Source organism: Convolutriloba macropyga, chromosome 13 (assembly GCF_964194025.1).
Source record: "Convolutriloba macropyga chromosome 13, txConMacr16.3, whole genome shotgun sequence".
Classification (NCBI taxonomy): Eukaryota; Metazoa; Xenacoelomorpha; order Acoela; family Convolutidae; genus Convolutriloba; species Convolutriloba macropyga.
The window spans coordinates 47,678,748-47,700,718 of NC_134480.1; the positions used below are offsets into that span (position 1 = coordinate 47,678,748).

General features: G+C 35.5%; 1 protein-coding gene across 1 annotated transcript in view; it reads left to right on the forward strand.

The window, feature by feature from the left end:
- LOC142351913 (uncharacterized) overlaps nucleotides 1-21,971 on the forward strand; it is a 92,025-nt gene that overhangs the window by 68,320 nt on the left and 1,734 nt on the right. The window contains exons 8-10 of the mRNA XM_075404169.1: nucleotides 15,235-15,349; nucleotides 15,555-15,671; nucleotides 15,901-16,176. Of these exons, the coding sequence (XP_075260284.1) occupies nucleotides 15,235-15,349; nucleotides 15,555-15,671; nucleotides 15,901-16,176 (508 nt within the window). The remainder of the gene's footprint in view (nucleotides 1-15,234; nucleotides 15,350-15,554; nucleotides 15,672-15,900; nucleotides 16,177-21,971) is intronic.

Below are 21,971 nucleotides of genomic sequence, written 5' to 3' on the forward strand. Positions count from 1 at the left end.
TTTATAGCTGCGAAGCTGTAAGCTGAGCGAAGCTATATTGCGGTGCTCTTGGTTTTTTTTTGTTTCGTCGTCTGACGCTCTTTTTTCGTTTTACATTTGTTCACACAGCAAAGCTGAAAAAGTCAAATTTTCTGAATGACTTCTTCCTCTCACTAACGGCATTTGCGCGCGTGAGCAAAAGTTTTTAGGTTATTTGCGTGATTAGATTTTGATCATACGTGACTTACCTCACTCAAAAAAATGACTTTGGCACTTTAAAACTTAAGTTTAATTTGAATTTGTTTAAGGTCAAAGGAACTCATATGTGCAGTAAAGGTCCTTAATAAGAGGCTTCCGCGGAATGAATTTACAAGCTTTATTAATTTATCGCTGAATGTTTTTTACATAGTTTTTTTGAGCGGCGTCTATTTTTTTTCAATTTAGATCTGTATCTGTTTCTATCTCTATTATATGGCACGCAGGTCTATTCTTTCGCAGCTATTCCGGCAATCTGCCGGCTATGTTTTTAAGATCTTTTCAAATATTTTCATGATTTTTGAAGTCAAATTTGAGTATTGATTTTGGTCACGCCGAAACAGGAAATGGAGCGAAAAAGCGAGTGGTTTTGCTGCGTGAAATTGATTCGCTCTAATTTTCAAGTAGCGTGAGAAAACGGTGTTCGGACAAAGATTCGTTTTCTCGCTAATGGTTTTCCGAATCCATTCATAGTTCACTTTAGGCCTAGTTTTTTGTTTGAGCAGAATTTCCATATTCCCTTGTGGTTTTTTCTTCACATGCGGCATTTTGACATTGCTTTTCTATTTTTTTTTCATTTTTTGATCTGATTTTTTTAGAAATTGTTTTACCAATTCACTCATCGTCCGTTCTAGGTCCAGTTTTTGTTTAGTCAATGAAATTTTTTGAATTGTACGTCAGGAGTTGCTTTGTTTTTTAATTCGTCGTCTCCAGCAATGATTCTTACGACCTGACTTCTTGGAATTGACTTTATCAATGACTTCAGTGACTGCTTTGCATTTAAAAATTGTGTGCGTGACGTCATTTTTGCGTTTAGGTCAATTCCGTGAATTACCTCTCTTATAAAATAACATCTGAACTCATTTATGGAACTTTAATTTTTATGAACATTTACTAGTTAAAGATCAATTGTGTGCATTAAGTAGTGCCAAACTTATGTGCGCTAATTCTTGGGTATTAGTCTTGAGTTTTTGATTTCAAATATCAAACTCTTATGGTTTTTTCCTTATAAAACATAAGTGTCGTAAAATTGACAGCCCGAATCTAATCCAAAAGGTCTAGTGGTCTAATAAATTACTGGTTGTCGATCTGTCTTTCTTAGTTTTTTAGTTGTTTCATTTCATGAAAGGCCACAAGAGTCTTTCGCGGGTGTGTTATTTTTTGGAATTCATTTCAAACAGGATGTAAATGTCAATGCCGCGTGTGAAAACTGAGGCTTTAGGTCACGTGGCTGCAAAAACTGAAGAGCAAAGAGAGGAGAATAGTTTTTTTGTTCTTATCGGTTTTTCTTGAGAGAGAGAGAGAGAGAGCGAGTAAAGTAGATGTTGAAAAATTTTCGCTAAGATCAAAGTTGTTTGATCACGAGCAGCTTTTTCAAAGCAGTTTTTTTTGGTTTTAACTCCGACTATTTCTGTTAAAATTGTTTATCTCAATTGTCTAAACTATAAGTAGTGTGTTTGAAAGCATTATTGATTATCTAAAAACAAATTTTAACTTCAAGTTCCAAATTCAGCTATTTTTATCATTTTACCTTGTTTTAGGGCATTTTGTGTTCTTCAATTTTATATCGCATTTGTAGAGTTTTGTGCTTCCAGCAGCTATGGTTGTGTTTCATAGTGATGGATTATTATTTGAACTCTTTTCCGACGAAAATTGAATTAGTTTGAGCAAGTTTTTTGCCGAACTTTGTGTTTTTTTGAGTTCTTCCTAATTATTGTATTTGTACGCTGTTATTTTTCTTTGTCATTTCTTCGTTTTTCGATAGTTATTGCTACTATGATTTGACACTTGGAGGGCAAACATGGCAATTTTTACTAAAAACGTAAAATAAATTTTCCTTTTTTAGGTTTGTTCTCTGAATTCTCTAATTGTTCGCCGCCGCATTTTAGATGCCCGCTAATTAAAATTTGTATTTTAAGTCCTAGTTACCATCTATAATGCTTATTGGTATGCTAGCCCCTGTATCTTTGCATTAAGGAAAAGCATAATGTCTAGCTGTGAAATGAAATGGAAAATGTGCATTTGAAAATTATGAAATGAAAAATGTGCATTCCTTGTCATTTCTAGGTCTAATTTTTTGTCCTTTGTCAAACTGCTTTTTGGTTTTGGAATTTTGTTCATAAAGTTTTGTTCTGGTACTGTTTAATTGCTCTCAAACGAAGTTTGAATTATATTAGTCCTGTAGTCTTTATACGATTTTTTGCTTGCACGATTTTTCGTCTTAACCGTAAAGCGCGACGAGGTCATCAAAAGTCTTTTATAGCTGCGAAGCTGTAAGCTGAGCGTAGCTATATTGCGGTGCTCTTGGTTTTTTACGACTCGAAGAGGAGTATTGGTTTTCTCTCGGTCCTTTTTTTTACAGGAAGTAGATTTCACGCGGCACTTTGACCTAAAAGCGAAAGTGAGGAAAGCTGTCTTGGTGAACAGATTTTCGCTAAGCGAGCGAAGTTTTTTGATCATGCGCTGCGTTTAGTGAATGACTTTTTGACTTTGAAAAGTAGTTTTTGACTGAATAGCACATATAGATAACCGTTTTTAGCCGTTTTTTCGTCAAGTGGCCCTATTTTTTTGCTTTTAATTTGGGTTCTTGTAGAAATACACTTTATTCGATACTATTTTGAAATGTCAACCTCGGAAATTGATGCCACAGTGTTTTGCAGAGCCTGAAAATGCCTTTCAATTTGAAATTTGGCACATATTTCTTGATTTTTTAGTTCATTTTAGGCTTTTTTCTTAATTTCTTCTTTTGGATCTTTTAACCGTCTTTTTGTCAAAAATGAGTTAATATGACAACTTCCCTTTGACAGTTCATATACTCAACGCCTCTTTCTATCTCGATGTAATTTTGTTTTATAAAATTGTACATATGCTAATCCGATTTTCGTAATTTTTTTACCAATTTTCGTCAGTTTTTGTTTGTTTTGTGGTTGTAATTGCCATAGATAGTCTTTTTTGGAACACGAGGGACTTTAATGTCGTTTCAATATAAATTCAATCATTTTTTGACGTTAAGTTTTTGCAAAACAGTTAAAACGTTTTCATAAATCCAGTCATAAAAATTTTTTGACCATTTTTTTGCAAAATGTTTCAATGTTTCGTATTTTTGAATTCTGCTTTTTTCTATTGTTTTTCTCTTCAGGAGGGTAGATCTTTGTATCGGATGACTAGTTATCTTTTCTATGTCTCGAATGCTGGACAATGAAATGCATTCGTTTTTCTTGATTTTTAGATTTTTTAACTTTCAAAAACCACGAATATCTTTGTTACGGTGTTTCTTACGTTGTGCCCATATTCTTCCCATTCTAGTTAGTATCATTTTAGCTACTTCCTGGCACCTACATTTATTTTCGATATATTGATTTTTTCAGTTGTTATAAAATGATTGATTCCAGCTTTTTCTTAGATTTTTGTGATTTCTTTGGTTTGCAATTGATTTCATTCAACATAAGGCAGTACTGAGAGTTTGCTTGCAAAATTTCGACTTATTACTATTTACTGCAACTTTATTCCGTCCTTGCTATTAATTTAAACGATTTTTTGCCTTTGGATATTCTGCTGCTTATGTCTTTTCTATGATCAATTTAATTTTTGAATTTGTGTGAGATCATGTTGTGTAGCATATGTACAACAAGGAAGAACTGGGTGTTTTTTTTGTCTTAATTGCGTCGATTAGAAGTGTAATTATAGTGGTTTTCTGATTCTTTACTTTGTGAGATTAGAATCATGAATTATTTGAGGGCAATTGATAGCCTTGTCAGCTTTTTCAGCCTGTCACTTTTTTACCATCTTAATTATTTCGGATTTCTTTAACGTTCTGAATTGTTTTCAATAATTTAAAATTTTGCTGCATATTTTTTCTCTTGGTGACAGTGATTTAGATTTCACCAATTTTTAGATCAGACCTGGGGAGGTAATGACTTAATGGTTTAATACAAAAAGTAATAGTTTCACCTGCAATTACGGGTTTTTTGTAAAGTTTTGACGCTTCTTGTCGCTTCCGGAACTCTTCCGGCTATATTTTTTATTTCGTCGTTGTGATTTTTGGTAGTGATTTTGGAGGTAATGAGTTAATGGTTTAATACAAAAGGTAATGGCTTTCGCGGGTAATTACGGTTTTGTTTGTGAAGTTTTGACGCTTCGAGTCGCTTCCGGAATTCTTCCTGCTATGTTTTTTGTTTCGTCGTCTGACGCTCTTTTTCGTTTTACATTTGTTCACACAGCAAAGCTGAAAAAGTCAAATTTAATGATTGACTTCTTCTCTCACTAACGGTTTTTGCGCACGTGACGTCATTTCTCACTCTCTCCAGCAAAAGTTTTTTGTGTGATTAGATTTTGATCATACATGGCTTACCTCACTCTTTAAAATGACTTTTACACTTTAAAACTTAAGTTTAAATTGAATTTGTTTAAGGTCAAAGGAACTCATATGTGCAGTAAAGGTCCCTAATAAAAGGCTTCTGTGGAATGAATTTTAACAGACTTTATTAATTTATCGCTGAATCTTTTTTTACCTAATTTTTTTTAAGGGGCGTCGATTTTTTTTCAATTTAGATCTGTATCTGTTTCTATCTCTATTATATGGCACGCAAGTCTATTCTTTCGCAGCTATTCCGGCAATCCGCCGGCTATGTTAATGTTCCTAGAGCGCTATTAGTCGAAGTGTATGTTTCACCAAAACTGAGGAGGTTTATTTTCATGATTTGGATGTCAATTTTGGAACGTTTGGAGACGCCCCCTGGTGCTTTGTTTGAGAGCAATTTGCGTGACCTTAAGTTGATAAGTGTTAAGTTCTTTATCAACAGATACTCTTATTTGAGAATGAGTAGTTGAATCGGTTTAGATTGACTAGTGAACTGAAAAGTGTTATGTCTAGCTGATATTGCTCACAACTCTTATTTTTGTCTCCAGTTTGTTCTAACCTCAATATAGCCTGAACTGCAATCTTCTTTGATGAATACAGAAATAGAAAGGCAGAGAGAAAGCACTTGATTTCTGTTTGCCTTGAAGGCTAGCAAGTCATGTTTCCTGATTAAGAATGTTATGCTCTCCTGACATTGGGCTGCTACAGTGTGACTAACTGGTGTAAATTTGCTTACCACTTATTGCTCAAGGCTCACTTCATTTGTAAACAATTTCTGTCCTTATTTATTTGAAGTACTTTTTCTTTCAAGGCACGCTAGGCATTTTTCCATTTTATATTTCTTCGCCAGTTTGGTTCATATTGCGGAAAATAAATCACGTTTCCTGCTTCCATAACACACTTTACAGCAATAGCGTCCAAAATAACTGTTGCCTTCAAACTTGGCATTTGATAAAGGTTAGTTTTTTAAAGAAAATATTGACATTATATGATGCTTAAATTGGATCATTTTTTTTTTACTGCAGGGGAGGATTTTCTTAACACCAAAAACGATACGAATCTTCCTCCTGAAACAAAAGTTTTAGCAGAACGCCAAACAATGAACATTTGGGTTCCGAGCGCAATTCTTTCGACGTTTTTTGGTTCTATTTCGACATTCTTCAACAGATAAAGCACTGTTTAATAGAAACTTTCCAATTGGTAGAAATAATCGTACGCATCAAATTGCAGTTCAAGAAAGTGTTGAGAAATTTTGTTTGAAAATGGAATAAATTGCCAACTGGCATTAGAAAAAAAACTCTATTCCTAATCCGATGGTTATCTTGCAAGATTATACATAATCGTACCGTAGGCTTGCAAGATAACCGTCTTTCTTGCAATTTAACCGTGTGAAATTTGTAACAGCCTAGCAAGATAACCGTCGGGCAAACTACGAACAGCGGAAACAAAGAGAGAATGGCGTCTTAGCGTGTTCATGAGCCTCCTGAGCTTCTTTGACGACTAGAGACTTCATGGAGATCATGCTCCAATGTGAGCGCAAAGAACAAAGAGACCTTTTTCGCTAATGAAAAAAGATCCAAAAATGCTGAGACACCATAAACGCGCCAAAAAAGACGAGAACAAGAAAAAAAAGAACAAAACGTTGTATTGCAAGACTATTGCAATTTCGTACAAGGTTACGTATTTTTCTTAAGATGGTTCTAATGGATGAGTCTTTTATGAGAAGACAGTTATCTTTTTCGACTCTAGCCAGAGTCTTGAAAGATAACCGAGTTGGACTGGGCGAACGTCTCTTAGCAAGTCTGAACAAAAGATAATGATGGAAATGATTAAGTGGCACGAGCTAATTTCAATAGACAGAAGAAGTGCTGAATTTTAAACAATGATGCTTCAATTTAAAAATTGTCGGCATGTAACATTCAGAATGACCTTTTCATAATTGTATTAAAGGAGTTAATGATCCTTCCTTTGTTTTTTTTATTAATAGCCACCGTCAGCCTCACTGGCTATTATTTATTAGCTTTCCGTGTTTAAATTCGCTTTACCTTTCGACAGCGTTTTTCGTTTTATATAAGTCTCGACTTTCGCGTATGACTTCTGACTTACCTTAATCATTGTTTCAACTGAATGTTTTTTTAAAATTCTTGCACTCATTGAATTACGCAATGACGTGAATACGGTCCAGGGCAAAGTAAAAGGAAACGGGACAAATCGATAGAGCGCTTGCATTAAGTCATAGTGCATCAGGTTATGAAAGTTCATCAGAGTGATTGCTTACTGACAATACTTTTAAGTCTAATAGCCAGCAGTTAAGAAGCCGAGTTAAGTATAATTTTATAGTCTAACTGAAATTGCGCACACAATTAGAACAGTTTTTGATGCTTAGTTTTTAATGGCAGTGGAATAGTTGTCAAGGTTTTAATTCCACGAATTTCATCATTTTTTATAGCTGCGAAGCTGTAAGCCGAGCGAAGCTATATTGCGGTGCTCTTGGTTTTTTTGTTTCGTCGTCTGACGCGTTTTTTCGTTTTACATTTGTTCACACAGCAAAGCTGAAAAAGTCAAATTTTCTGAATGACTTCTTCCTCTCACTAACGGCATTTGCGCGCGTGACGTCATTTCTCACTCGCTTTAGCAAAAGTTTTTAGGTTATTTGCGTGATTAGATTTTGATCATACGTGACTTACCTCACTCTTTAAAATGACTTTTGCACATTAAAACTTAAGTTTAATTTGAATTTGTTTAAGGTCAAAGGAACTCATATGTGCGGTAAAGTTCCCTAATAAAAGGCTTCTGCGGAATGAATTTTAACAAGCTTTATTAATTTATCGCGGAAGGTTTTTTACATAGCTTTTTGAGCGGCGTTGATTTTTTTTCAATTTAGATCTGTATCTGTTTCTATCTCTATTGGCACGCAGGTCTATTCTTTCGCAGCTATTCCGGCAATCTGCCGGCTATGTTAATAAAATTTGCTATATTCAAATTTTCTGAAAATTATCATTTGTGAGTTTATCAGTATTTATGGACAACTAATTTTTTTAATACTTGAAATTGGGGTTTTGGATGTTTGTGGATTTTGAGAAAAGAAACAGGTTCTGAAGACATTAATATCACGAGTTTTATCAACTCTAATAAAAGTTGTAATTTGTTTAAAATATTTTTTTTGATTCAGTTATTTATATCAGGAATTGTAGCAACTTTCAATCAAGTTTGAAATTTTTAGATTTTTTTCCTTGAAAAATTTTGTCAACTTTCTCGAATTTTTTCATCTTAAGTGGACAATAAACCACTTTGAAAGCGTATGTTTATGGGTATATTTAAATGGATCAAATTTGGCTGTTAGCATAAAAGCTTCAAGAATTTTAGCAATGATTTTTTTTCTCGCTGTGAGACTGTAGAAACAGGTAAAGCCCAGAGTGAATTAAGCTCTTAGATTTTTATGGCTCAGTAGTCTCTAAGTATGCGATTCTATTGACGAGAGATAAATTCATGGTGTGGATGGTTATCTTAGTGTTTGATCCCATCCGACGTAACCACTCCCCCCTTAACCCCCTTCCCTCACTTAACTCACCCCCTTGACCCTGGAGATTTGGAGTAACTCATTCTACCCGTAAATCCACACACTCGTCCCCACCCAACCTCCCCCTTCCTCAATAGCTTCTCTAAGCCGTGTCTTGGAATTGAAGAAGCCAGTAGTTTGAGAGCAATTCGCCCTACTTAAGTCTGTTTATAGATTCTTGTTTTGTGGCACAATTCATGCTATCCAAATACCAATGGAAAACTATTTTTAGATAGTCTGGTTGTGGTGAATAAGTTATTCCTTGTGGCTTCCAATAATCCCTGTGTTATTCAACTAAACAATCGGACATAAGAGAGAGATTTAGAGAGAAGTGCTCGTGAGGTTTTCTGTCTTCGTGTTCCCTCTCTTCCCAGTCGGTCAGGAAGTGTGATTTATTTTGATTTGTCACGCAGAGATAACTGTAAAGCGTGATTAAGCCCAAGATACACGTGAACTCATATCATACATGTGTAACTACGTTCATATCGGTTGCGTTAAACTAAACTATTTTAACTGGTTAGAGAATTGTAGGTCAGGGTTTCGGTTCCACTTCTGCGTAGGAGTTGCAATTTGCAATAGAGGTGGAAATTTATGTGCGGAACGTTTAAGTTTCAATTTAATGGCTTTAAAAGCATGCGTCATTTGATTTATGTTGTTGCTTGACTTTATGGGAAATTGCCAGCTTAGAAGTGTTTCTTTCCTACTTAATGGAATTGAATAGGAATTGCTCAAAATTCTTCCTGGTATTGGGAAAAAGTAAATGGTCAAGTATTGTGGAAATTGAATTCACCTCAACTTTTATGACCATGTTGGGTTGCTATTTGAGTTCACGCGGCACTCTGACTCGTTCACAGAAGTTGTTCCTTCTCTTCATTCAGTTTAAACAGGTTGTTCACTTCCTGTCCACAATTGCGACTGTTTGTGGATTACTTCATTCATTCTGATCTTCAATCACTTCAATATTGCTGTGTGAATAAACTGTGTGATCTCCTCAACTAAGTTTTGTTGGCATGACTGTGTGAACAAACTAATGACTGTTTTTGTTAATATTCGTTTGGATTGAGTAGGAACTGTGGGCATTCCAATCAATGGTTGTTCTGATACTTTTTTAACTGAAAAACTCCAAGATCAATTTGACGTTTTACTGCCTTGTGATATAGCACTTTTACTTGAAAAAGAAACTTGAATAGTATCGGGAAAGGATTTGCTCGTGATAATTCTGTTATCGTGTCGTATTTAGAAATGAGCTCTCTTTACCCGTGATTATTTACTCTATCTTATCAAAATTGTCATGCTGTGTGAAAAGCCGCAACCACGACCGTAAGTTTTTAATTGTATTCTAATGAATTTGAACATTTTTGCATTGCGACCAACTCATGAGACACATTAAAGAGGTGTCAGAATGTGTTATTGTATCTCATGTAAATCAAAGTACTGTGATCTTGATTAATAGCCGCGAAGCGATAGCGGCTATTATTGGGGACATCGTGGTTTTTTACAATTCAAAGAATTTGAATTGTATTGGGGCGCTGTCTTTTTTTTAAGATCTGTTCACACATTTTCATGATTTTTGAAGTCAAATTGGAGTAGTGATTTTGGTCACGCCGAAATAGGAAATGGAGCGAAAAAGCGAGTGGTTTTGCGGCGTGAATTTTTTTCGCTCTAATTTTAAAGTAGAGCGAGAAAACGGTGTTTGAACAAAAATTTGGTTTCTCGCTAGTTGTTTTTTGTTCACATGCGGCAATTTCACTCGGATTTTTACTGTTTTTTCGATTTTTTGGATCAGATTTTTTTCTAAATAGTTTTCCCAATCAATTCACAGCTCATTCTAGGCCTAGTTTTTTGTTTGAATTAAATTTTCATTTCTCGCTAGTGGTTTTTTTTGTTCACATGGGGCATTTTGATATTGATTTTCTGTTTTTTTTCTGATTTTTTTTGTTCTGATTTTTTTAAAAATGGTTTTCTCAATTCACCCATAGTCCGTTGTATGTCTAGTTTTTGTGTTTAGTCAATGAGAATTCTTTGAATTGTACGTCAGGACTTGTCCTGCTATGTTTTTTTTAATTCGTCGTCTCCATCGATGATTTTTACGAGCTGACTTCTTGGAATTGACTTCAGTGACTTCTATTGCTTTGCAATTAAAATGTGTGTGTGTGACGTCATTTCTGCTTTTAAGTCAATTGCGTGACTTACCTCACTCAAAAAATGACTTCTGAACTCACTTATGGAACTTTAAACTTTTTTATTAAAGATCAATAGTGTGCATCTAAGTAGTTGCAAACTTATATGCCCTAATTCTTGAATATTAGTCTCGAGTTGTTGATTTCGAATATCAATTTTGAAAAAGCTCTCCTTATAGACCGTATGTGTCATAAAATTGACAGTCCGAATCTAACCTAAAAAGTCTAGTGGTCTATTAAAGGACTGCTGGTCGATCTGTCTATCTTATTTCTTTAGTTGTTTCAATTCATGGAAGGCCACAAGCGTCTATCGCGGCTATTTTCCGGCAATCTGCCGGCTATGTTCTGTATTTATGGGATGCAATTCTGGTATTAACAAGTCCACAATTAAAGATTTTTTCTGTTCATGCTCCCTTTTTGTTTCGCAATTTCTCTCAATCTGAGCCGATACTTACCCACTATGTGAAGATTGCCTTCAAAATGATTTTTTTGTGTTAAATTACTCTCAAACGAAGTTTGAAGCAGTTATTGTAAACGTCTGTGTTTTTTTACTTTTCGAAGTGGAGAATTGGTATTCAACAGGTTTTTCTGACTCGAACAGGAGGAAAGGCATTCTACAGGACTTTTAGCTATACAAAGTTTATTCATGACTTGAACTTTCACTTCTTCCTTTTCGAATATCAATTTTTTTTTGTGAACGCTGGCTTTCAATTTCTGAACATTGGACTTTAACAGTAGCTTAGTTTCTAATGTAGTTATTATAGCTGCGAAGCTGTAAGCTGAGCGTAGCTATATTGCGGTGCTCTTGGTTTTTTACAATTCAAAGAATTTGAATTGTATTGGGGCGCTGCGTTTTACGACTCGAAGAGGAGTATTGGAGAAGTCCTTTTTTTTAATCAATTTTATTGGAGTGATTTTTGAAGCGGGAAATGAAACGGTGCTGAACAAAATTGAAGAGCGGAGTGAAAAGAGAGTGGTTTTTGTTCATACCGCTGTTTTTGAGAGAGCGAGAAATTGATGCGTGAAAAAAATTTCTCTAAGCGAGCGAAATTTTTTTGTTCACGTGCGGCATTTAAAAGCAGTTTTTTGCAATTTTTGTTGATTTTGAGGTGTGATTATGATATTGTATTAGTTTTAGGCTTGTTTTGATAGGAAATGAAGGTTTCAAGTAGTTAATTTGAGTTAAATGCTAATTTGGAGGTTTTTGATCAGTTTTGCTGATTTTTAGACGAAATTTAATGATTTTTTGTCTGATTTTTTGATTTAGTGCTTTAAGTGGGATTTGAATAGTGGCTTGTTACCTAAGGAATATTTAGACACCAATTGATTAAAGTTTTCTTGGTATAAATGATATTTTTCTTAGCAAAATTGACAGAAAAATTGAGAATTTTTTAACCATTTTTCTTATTTTTTTGCAGTTTTTCTTTTTCAATCTTAGACAAGTTTCTTAGCCTATCTTGACTTGTCCATTGTTTTGCGAGCTTTCCATTGCTGTAATTGCAAAGGAACTTTACTAAGCTTTGTTTCCTTGTACTATTAAAAAAAACTCTTAAGTTTTTCTGGTTTTTTTGTCAATTTGTTTTCTTCCTTAACGTCTTTCTTCTTGACGTTTCTATTCTTCCTTAATTTTTTTATGGCATTAGTTGAGGTTCAGGGTTCACAATAGTTGTTCTAGCTGTTTTGTCATAAGTATGGGCAATTTTATCCTTCGAGTCGTTTCCGGAATTCTTCCGGCTATGTTTTTTTTTAAGATCTGTTCACGCATTTTCATGATTTTTGAAGTCAAATTGGAGTGGTGATTTTGGTCACGCCGAAACAGGAAGTGGAGCCAAAAAGCGAGTGGTTTTGCGGCGTGAAATTTTTTTCGCTCTAATTTTAAAGTTGAGTGAGAAAACGGTGTTTGAACAAAAATTTGCTTTCTCGCTAGTAGTTTTTTGTTCACATGCGGCAATTTCACTTCGATTTTGACTGTTTTTTCGATTTTTTGGATCGGATTTTTTTATGACTGGTTTTCCCAATCCATTCATAGTTCATTCTAGGCCTAGTTTTTTGTTTCAACCAAATTTTCATTTCTCCTTAGTGATTTTTTCGCTAACGTTAGTGATTTTTTTTGAAATTTCACTTTGATTTTTACTGTTTTTCCGATTTTTTGGGTCCGATTTTTTTAGAAATGGTTTTTTCAATTCACTGTTAGTCCGTTCTAGGTCTAGTCTTTTTGTTTAATCAATGAAAATTCTTTGAATTGTGCGTCAGGACTTGTCCTGCTATGTTTTTTTGTTTCGTCGTCTGACGCTCTTTTTTCGTTTTACATTTGTTCACACAGCAAAGCTGAAAAAGTCAAATTTTCTGAATGACTTTTTCCTCTCACTAACGGCATTTGCGCGCGTGACGTCATTTCTCACTCGCTTTAGCAAAAGTTTTTAGGTTATTTGCGTGATTAGATTTTGATCATACGTGACTTACCTCACTCAATAAATTGAATTTTGCACTTTTAAAACTTAAGTTTAATTTGAATTTGTTTTATGTCAAATGAACTCATATGTGCAGTAAAGGTGCCTAATAAGAGGCTTCCGTGGAATGAATTTTAACAAGCTTTATTAATTTATCGCTGAATGTTTTTTACAAAGTTTTTTGAGCGGCGTCGATTTTTTTCAATTTAGATCTCTATCTGTTTCTATCTCTATTATATGGCACGCAGGTCTATTCTTTCGCAGCTATTCCGGCAATCTGCCGGCTATGTTAAGGAACTGCCGGTTAAATTCAAGGTCAAAACCCTACCTACCCGCAGCCCAAAGAGTATCACCCCTCTCCTCCACCCTGGTCACATACCCACTCGCCTAAACTAAAAATTGTCTCTCAAACAAAACACAAAGAATTTTTGTCTCAAAAAGTTTTTAATTGCTCTCAAAGTCTAGCAATTATTATTAGTTCTGTCGGTCTTTTTATGCGATTTTTCGCTTGACTGATTGTTGTCTGACCCAGCTGACTTTTCGTCCACAAAAGCGGGATAAACAGGTAGCGCTCAGCGGGCATTAAGTGCTCTTAGAGCCTTTAGCTCACTAGTCTCAAAGTATGCGATTCATAGAAACTGTTTTGGAGACACTTATAGTTTGAAGGGCGTTTCTTTGAGGTCGAAGAACCGCCCACCCCATCAGCCCCCCGGTGCACCCCCCAAGTGGCTAGCTACTGACGAAGCCAACCGGTCGTTTGAGAGCAATTCGCCCGATGTTAGTCGGTTATGGTCTATATTTTATTAGGCCTTTGTTTAGTTATTTCTTTTTATTTAGGGGAAGGTTGGTGCCAAAATTAATAGCATGGCTGTTTTTTTTTAAAACCAATCCTCCCCTGGATAAAAAGAAGTGACAAAACATAGGCCTAATAAAATATAGAAAATTTTTTGAGACAAAAATGTTGGTTTTTATATAGCTTGGTGAGTTGTTTCCGGTATTCTACCTGCTTTGTTTTGTATGCAAAATTTTTCTTGAACGTTTTTGAGGTTTTGTATTTTTCGCCCTCAAGGCTTTCCGGTTTGACTGCTTAATTTTGTGGTGATCCCAGTTGCTCTCATTCCGAGATAGAGTTTGCCGGTATAGCATCTAAGCCGGTATAGCGTGGTGGTTAAGGTGTCAGACTGCCATCCATGAGGTTGCAGATTTGAACCCCTCTAGGGTGGGTTATTTTCACAGCCATAAAAGAATTAGCAAGCTGTACGCCTTCTAAACTAAATAGGCCCGCCTTTTGTTGGATAGCAATTGGATGGCGCGCTGGAATCTTTAATTTTATAAATATCAAGCATAAAATTAATTCAAATCGACAGTTTCAATTTTTGCAAGTTTTTAACTCTTTCTCTCTCTCTCTCTCTCTCCTTCTTTCTCTCTCTCTCTCTCTCTCTCTCTCTCTCTCTCTCTCTGTCAATCTTCATCTCTTTCTATCTCTCTCTCTCTCTCTCTCTCTCTCTCTCTCTCTCTCTCGCTCTCTCTGTCTTTATCGCGGAAGAACAAACTCTCTTTCGACCAGGGCACTCTCCGTCTTTGTCACTCTGTGGGCTTCTTTCAAACAGGCCACCCGTTATGCTTCTTTTGTCTTGTCTCACAAGCCAGGTTTCTGGCCAATAACTTTTTGGCGAGGTTAGAGGGTCGCAAAGAAATACGCACCAGTTGGAAAGTTCCATTTCAGTTGGAAAGAGGCTATTATAGCGCTCCTATTTTTTTACTTCGTCGAACTTTTATTTCGCTTTACCCATTTTGTCGCTTTTTCGACATTTTGCGTGAAATCTTTTTGACTTCTCTAGGCTAGTTTCACTCTTCTGTAATTCTGCTCAAAGTCCTTTTAAACAGCAGCTGCTCAGCAAAGCAATTCAAAATGAAGAGAGTCAGTATAAAAAAAATCAAAATCAGAAATAGAAACGGATAAACCTATAAAGCCCATTTTTAGATGCCCGGTACTTGAACTTTGTTCTCATAAGTTTTAGTTACTATCTATAATGCTTATTGGTATTGATACTAGACTCTGTAGCCTCTCACTGAGAGACAGGAGTATGTTCAACTACGAAATGACATTGAAATAAATCGCACTTAAAAATGTTTTTGTACAAAAATCAATTTTTGTTGATATTTTCTTTTTGAGTTATGAGAATCAACGGCGGCTATTTTGCGGCAATCTGCCGGGTATGTTAGAATTATTCCAAAGAACAAATGAAATATAATGTCTCTTTGACATATTTTGTGTTAGTTACAATAATGCTGGAATAATCGGTTTGTGACGTTGTTTCTGTATTCGTATCCAACAGTAAACAATTTATTATTGTTAAATTTCAATTGTTTCCTCGACCCCCCCCCATAAAAATTTCAATTAAAAATGCAGTCAGTACGTTTGTTACGTTGCATTTTTGCTTTGTGTAGTGACGATCTGAGTTTGTCAGTTGGTGGAGGTGGGAGTGCTGGTGGATTTTTATCTCGTGGAGCCAGTTTCGACAATCTCCTAACTGAGGCTGACCACGAACAAGTGCAATCCGCAGTTAGTTTTTTTCTTTAACTTAAGTCCAAAATTGTCGAAATATTGATGTTAAAAAAAGTTTCCTGTGATAGTTGACTTGGCATTTCTCAATGGCAATCGACAAAAGGTATTTAGAACAACCTTGTGTATTTGTGTCCACTGGATAATATGTTGTCAAGATCATCTATTGGTGATTATCTTGAGAGTGATGCTGAGCTTGTTGCAGTTGAGTCGTGTGAGTGATCTTCTGGCTAGAGACAGGATGGAGTTGGCTAACCTCAGTGGCACTCTTCTGGACCAGAGCCACTCTGAGTGTCAACAGATTGTCACTGCTCTACAAAAGGTACACACACACGCAAAAACACACGCAACACTAACCATTAATCTTTATGTAAAAGTCTCGCGATTTAAACACCATCGCATAAAAATTGTCGTCCACTGCGATCCAATAAATGTACATCAGTTGGTCAACTTCTTGTACTAGAAGTGTTTTTTAACTTAGCACAGGATTTGTTATTGCATGTGTTGCAGTTAAATTGTAGTGAGTAGTGGTCTGTTGCTGTTTCTAACAGAGTGGTCGAGAAAGTGATGTGAAACGATTCCATCGTTATCTGGAGAGTCTCTGCACATCTTGCAAACTGGCAGTGCACGAGGAGAACAGACTGTCCAAACTGGACCAGAGGATCTCAGATCTGTCTAGGAAGAACAGCGAAGTGAGCAGTCCGGCGGAAGGTGAAGCTACTGGAGAACACGACTCACAAAATGTCACTCCCGACAACAGTCCACTGCAGCCTCAACAGCCCAATATCACTCTATCAAACACCAGGTCACACAAGTCCATGCAAAAGGTAATCATATTCGTCAAACTAAATTTTTTTGATTCGTTTTACCTCATTTTGCGGCTTTTTCGACACTTTTGAATGAAATCCTTTTAATAGCTGCTGTCAGCCTCTTAAAGGCTGTTATGTAAGCGGTTTCCTTTCTGACAAATCGAAGGATTTGAATGGTTTTGGGGCGCTGTATTTTTAAGATTGTTCAGACATTTTCATGATTTTTGAAGTCAAATTGAAGTGATTTTGGTTACGCCGAAACAGTAAGTAGAGCGAAAAAGCGAGTGGTTTTGCGGTGTATATTTTTCCACTCTAATTTTACAGAAGAGTAAGAAAATGGTGGTTGAACAAAATTTTCAGGCGTCACGATCACTTCAAATCTGCTTTTTGTTTATTCGTTCATGCAATTTCACGTAAATTGCGCCATAAGACGTCACAATGACTTCAAATCTGCTTTTTAATAGCCGCAAAGCGATAGCTGAGGCTGTTATTTGCCTCCTCTTCGTTTTTCCAAACCGAGCAATTTAAATTGTTGTTGTGCTCTGTATTTTTTTGTAAGATTTTTTCACATATTTTTCCATGACTTTGATTTTTTAAAACGTGATAAGCAGGTGACGCCCTGCCCGTATTAGGTTTTAGTAGAGGACAATAGCTGACTTCAAGTAGTTCATCAGGTGCATAGAGTAATGCAGCTGCTAGGAACGCCTTAAATCAATGTTTAGAGGGTCGTTTCTAGTAGTTTTAGAGACCAAAATTGTGCAATTTTTCACATTTCTCCGCCATTTTTCAAATTTTTTGTTTGATTAGTCTTGAATTGACGTTTGTCGAATTTGATAAAGCTCTTTTGCAAGATATTATTAATCGTGTTTAATTGCTCTTGAATGCAGTTCATAGCAATTATTGTAAACGTGTGTGTCTTTTTTTATGCAAATCTTTTGCTTGACAATTTTGCGCTTTTCTTCTAGAACATTCTTTGACGTCTCAAGTGACTTTTTTACGCTTTCGTTCATCATTTTTGAGTGATCTCCAGTGTTCCGAAGTTGCTAATATAAAAGCGGTTGCAGCAAAGCAAAATTAACTGACTCGTAGTGCAGTGGTTAGTGAGGGAGGCCAGGGATCGAGAGGTCAGTGGTTCGAATCCCTGTGGGGTCAGTGTTTTGCACCCATAAAGAAAACTTGATCTAGACTAAAGACCATGAATTAAATTGCCTCGCCTGTCATTCAAGAGCAATTCTTGCGACATTTGTCGGTTTATTTTTTTTTAATTCATCGTCTCCATCGATTATTCTTGCGACCTGACTTCTTGGGATTAACTATTTCAATTTAAGTGATTTCTACTACTTTGCAGTTAAAATTTGTGTGCGTGACGTCATTTGTTCTGCTTTTAGTTCAATTGCGTGTCTTACCTCACTCAAAAAATGACTTCTGAACTCGCTCAATGAACTTTAATTTTTATGAACATTTACTGGTTTAAGGTCAATAGTGTGCATCTATGTAGTGCCAAACGTATATGCCCTTATTCTTGAGTAATAGTCTTGAGCTTTTGATTTTGAATAATATTTTGAAAGAGTTCTATTAGGACTTTTTCGTTATAGAGCGTATGTGTCATAAAAATGACAGTTCGAATCTAACCCAAGAAGTCTAGGGGTCTATTAAAGGACTGGTGGTCAATCTGTATATCTTATTTCTTTAGTTGTTTCACTTTATGGGAGGCTACAAGCGTCTATTCCGGCTATTTTCCGGCAATCTGCCGGCTATGTTCTATCTGTTGTACTGCAAACACACACGAAAATTGATACTAATTTTTCAAGTTCTTGAACTTTTTTGTCAGTTTTTACATTTTTCCAGCCTTAGCGGGCCAAAACCTCCACTATGGTTTGACAGTATGTTGCTGCTTAATTATTAGGGGGAATAGAATGACTTTCAACATTTTAGTTTAACCTAATTTAGCATTTTTAAATTTAATTAGTGTTTTATTAAACTTTTTTATTAAACAAATTTGCAAGGGTTTTCTGAAAATTTTTGCTATTTTCAAAAATTTTCTGGCTTCAGGGTCCAAGGCACCTCTTCAAGTGTTTGATAATAGGTTACTGCATATTTTCTAGTGGCAATGACATCGTTATCAAATATCACGAACTTTTGAGTTTTTCTTAAAACATTTTTTAGGCTCGAAATTTGGTTAATGGATAGTTTTTGAAGACAATGAAATGGTTTTAAAGATAATATTATCAAAATTTACGCAACATTTCAAGAAAAAACTGCATTTTTTGCAGTTTCCCGAACGTTTTATTTTCAGATTTTATAGATTTTTAAGGTCAAATGAAATTTTTCTATATCTTTCAGATGAGTTACTGGGCAGATTCGAGAGACAAAAACGGTTTGAACATTCCATATTAACAAAATTTTGAAATTTTCCATAAGTGTCTGCAATGGATAAAAATTGGGGTTTAAGAAAAAAGCTTGAAGAGTTATAGCCATAACAAGTATTTTTTAATTTGTTTGGTTATTTTTGTTTTTCGACTTCTGTCTCTTTGGCTGGCCTTGTTCAATTGATCTTCTGGTTGCATGCAGTGAATTCGACTTTTTTGAATTCCTGTGTTTTTGATTTTGTCGTGAAGATTTTTTACGATCGTATGAGGTCACAATCACTGTTTTGTTTTTGTTCATTCGTTCATGCAATTTTAACTGGATTGCGCCTTATGACGTCATAGTTACATCAAGTCAGCTTTTTAATAGCCGCAAGGCGATAGCTGAGGCTATTATTAACCTCTCTATGGTTTTTTACAACCCAAAGAATTTGATTGCGTTGGTGCTCTCTCATTATTTTTTGTAAAATGTTTTCAGTTTTTTCCTTTACTTTGATCTTTCAAAACGGGTAAACAGGTTTTGCACTGCGGGAAATAAATTTCATTTGAGGCACATAGGTGGATTTAGTAGTTCGTCAAGTTCATAGAGCGGTGCAGTTGATAAGAAAGAGATAATGCAAGGTTAGATTGTCATCTCTAAGAGTTTTTGAGCCCAACATGATGCAATTCTTTACATTTTTTGAGTTTTTTAATTGATTAGTTCTGAATTGACGTTTGTCTAAGTGAATAAAGGTCTTTTACAAGGCATAATTACCACTTAAACAATTTGCTGAGCTATAGGGTGTTGTATAAACACGAGAGAAGATATTTAGTTTTTAATTTTTTTGTCGGATTTTTTGTTCACTTTTTGAGTTATTCCAGCCTTAGGGGGCCTAAAATCTCTTCTTTGATATGTTTCTGATTAGTTACTAGGGGCAATTATATGGCTTTCAACATTTCCACTTCACGTAATTTGGCATTTTTTATAAACTAATTTTAGAATTTTAAATTAATCTTGCATTTTTCTGGGATTTTTTATTATGTTGCCATTTTCAAAGTTTTTCCGGCTCCAGGGGACAGGGAAGTTCTTCTATGGGTTTTGTAATAGGTTACTACATAGTTTCTAGTGAGAATGGAAAGGTTTTCAAATATCGTGAAAATTTTCCAGTTTTCCTCAATTTTTCTGAAAATTTTCATGTTCCGAGTTGATCGATCTTTACGGGCCAGTGAAAAAAATGTTACAATTTTGGCAAGAAGTCAAAAAAACTGCTGTTTTCAAATTTTCTGATTTTATCAATTTTTCAGAGCAAATGAAATCTTTCTAGATCTTCCAGATGAGTTTTTAGGCAGATTTGAGATACAAAATTTTTTTTGTGAACATGTCAATATTGCGAAATTTTGAAACTTTAAATAACAGAGATTTTTTGTTAAGACCATTTTTATCGTCATTATTCATGTTTTTACAGCATCAGGGGTCATAAAACCTCCTTTTTGGGTTTGATAATAAGTGGTTGGAAAAGTTTTTGGCCGTGGATGATTTTTCAAGTTCTCAACTTTTTAATATCGCAAACTTTAGCAATTTTTTTGATCAAACTCGCAATTATTTTTTAAATTTTTTAAAGTTTTTTGTCATTTTTTAGGTTTCTCCAGCCTCGAATCAAAGAACCTCCTCTATGGTTTGATAATAGGTTACTGCGTAGTTGCTAGATGTAATGTAATGTTTTTCAAGTTTTTAATATAAGGAATTTGAACAATTTTTAAAAAAATGTTTGTATTTTTTTTCAAGTTTTTAATAATTTCCAGCACCCAGGGACCTCCTTCAAGGTTTGATTATAAGCTCTTGCATAGTTTCTAGAGTTAACGGAATGGTTATCGACATTCTAATGGCTCGAGATTTGGCAGTATTTGGATAAAATTTAATTTTTTTATAGCTGCGAAGCTGTAAGCTGAGCGAAGCTATATTGCGGTGCTCTTGGTTTTTTTGTTTCGTCGTCTGACGCCTTTTTTTTCGTTTTACATTTGTTCACACAGCAAAGCTGAAAAAGTCAAATTTTCTGAATGACTTCTTCCTCTCACTAACGGCATTTGCGCGCGTGACGTCATTTCTCACTCGCTTTCGCAAAAGTTTTTAGGTTGTTTGCGTGATTAGATTTTGATCATACGTGACTTACCTCACTCAATAAAATGACTTTTGCACTCTAAAACTTAAGTTTAATTTGAATTTGTTAAAGGTCAAAGGAACTCTTTTGTGCAATAAAGGTCCCTAATAAGAGGCTTCTGCGGAATGAATTTTAACAGGCTTTATCGCTGAATGTTTTTTACCTAGTTTTTTGAGCGGCGTCGATTTTTTCAGTTTAGATCTGTATCTGTTTCTATCTCTATTATATGGCACGCAGGTCTATTCTTTCGCAGCTATTCCGGCAATCTGCCGGCTATGTTTCAATTTTTCGGAAAATTATCATGTTTCAATTGTATGGATCTTTCTGAGCCAGAAAACTATTTAGGGTTTGAAATAGGGATTTTGGATAGTCTGTTGAGACATTGATTTGGTTCTGAAGATATTAATGTCCACGAATTTCAGAGCAAGATTTTGTTAAAATTTGCAATTGGTTTCCAAATTTCTGCGTATTTTTCCGTTTCCGAGTTTAGCAATCCTTACTGACCTACTTTTTAAGTTTTGCAGATTGGTTTAGAGACCAGAATTGTTTTTAACCCTTTTCCACTGAGAAATCTGGAAACTTTTTTGCACTTGTTAGTTTTTTTTCTGTATGATTTAATTACTGATAGGCTAGAAAACTACGAGTTGCAGAGTCAAATCTCATCATGGAAAATTTTCCTAGAGGTCACTCTCTCTTTCTCGGTGTCGTTTGGGTTTTCTTTCCTTTTCTTTCTTGTTCACGTTTTATCTCTCTCACGCTCTATCTCTCTTTCCTTAGCTCTTTTGTTGATGCCTTATTTCGGCTGTTGTTATGTGGTGTGATGTCGTCATCTATTAAACTCATTAACGCTGAAGTTTAGTAGAAGTGTTCTATCATAAATGATTCAACTGCCACTATTAGGAATTCATTGTTAATTGCTCTCGAACGAAATTTGTAGCAATTATAATAATCCTTCCGGTCTTTTATGCAATTTTTCGCTTGACCAATTTTTCGTCTGACCCATTTGACTTTTGGTCCTCAGAAACGGGATGAGGTAGCGCCCAGTGGGCATTAAGTTTTCTTAGAGCCTTTCAGCTCACTAGTGTTCAAGTATAAGATTCGCAAAAACTGTTTTGGAGAATTATAATTATGGTGTGAAGGGCGGTTCTTAGAAATTGATACTCCACCCCGCCCCCACATCCCCTCCCATCGTTGCCCCCGCTGTTGCCCCCACCCCCTACTGCGCTCACCTCACGGCTCTTCAATTAACGTAAAGCTATCCTTACTGAACCGTTGCTAGCTACTGACGAAGCCAACCGCTCGCCGTTGT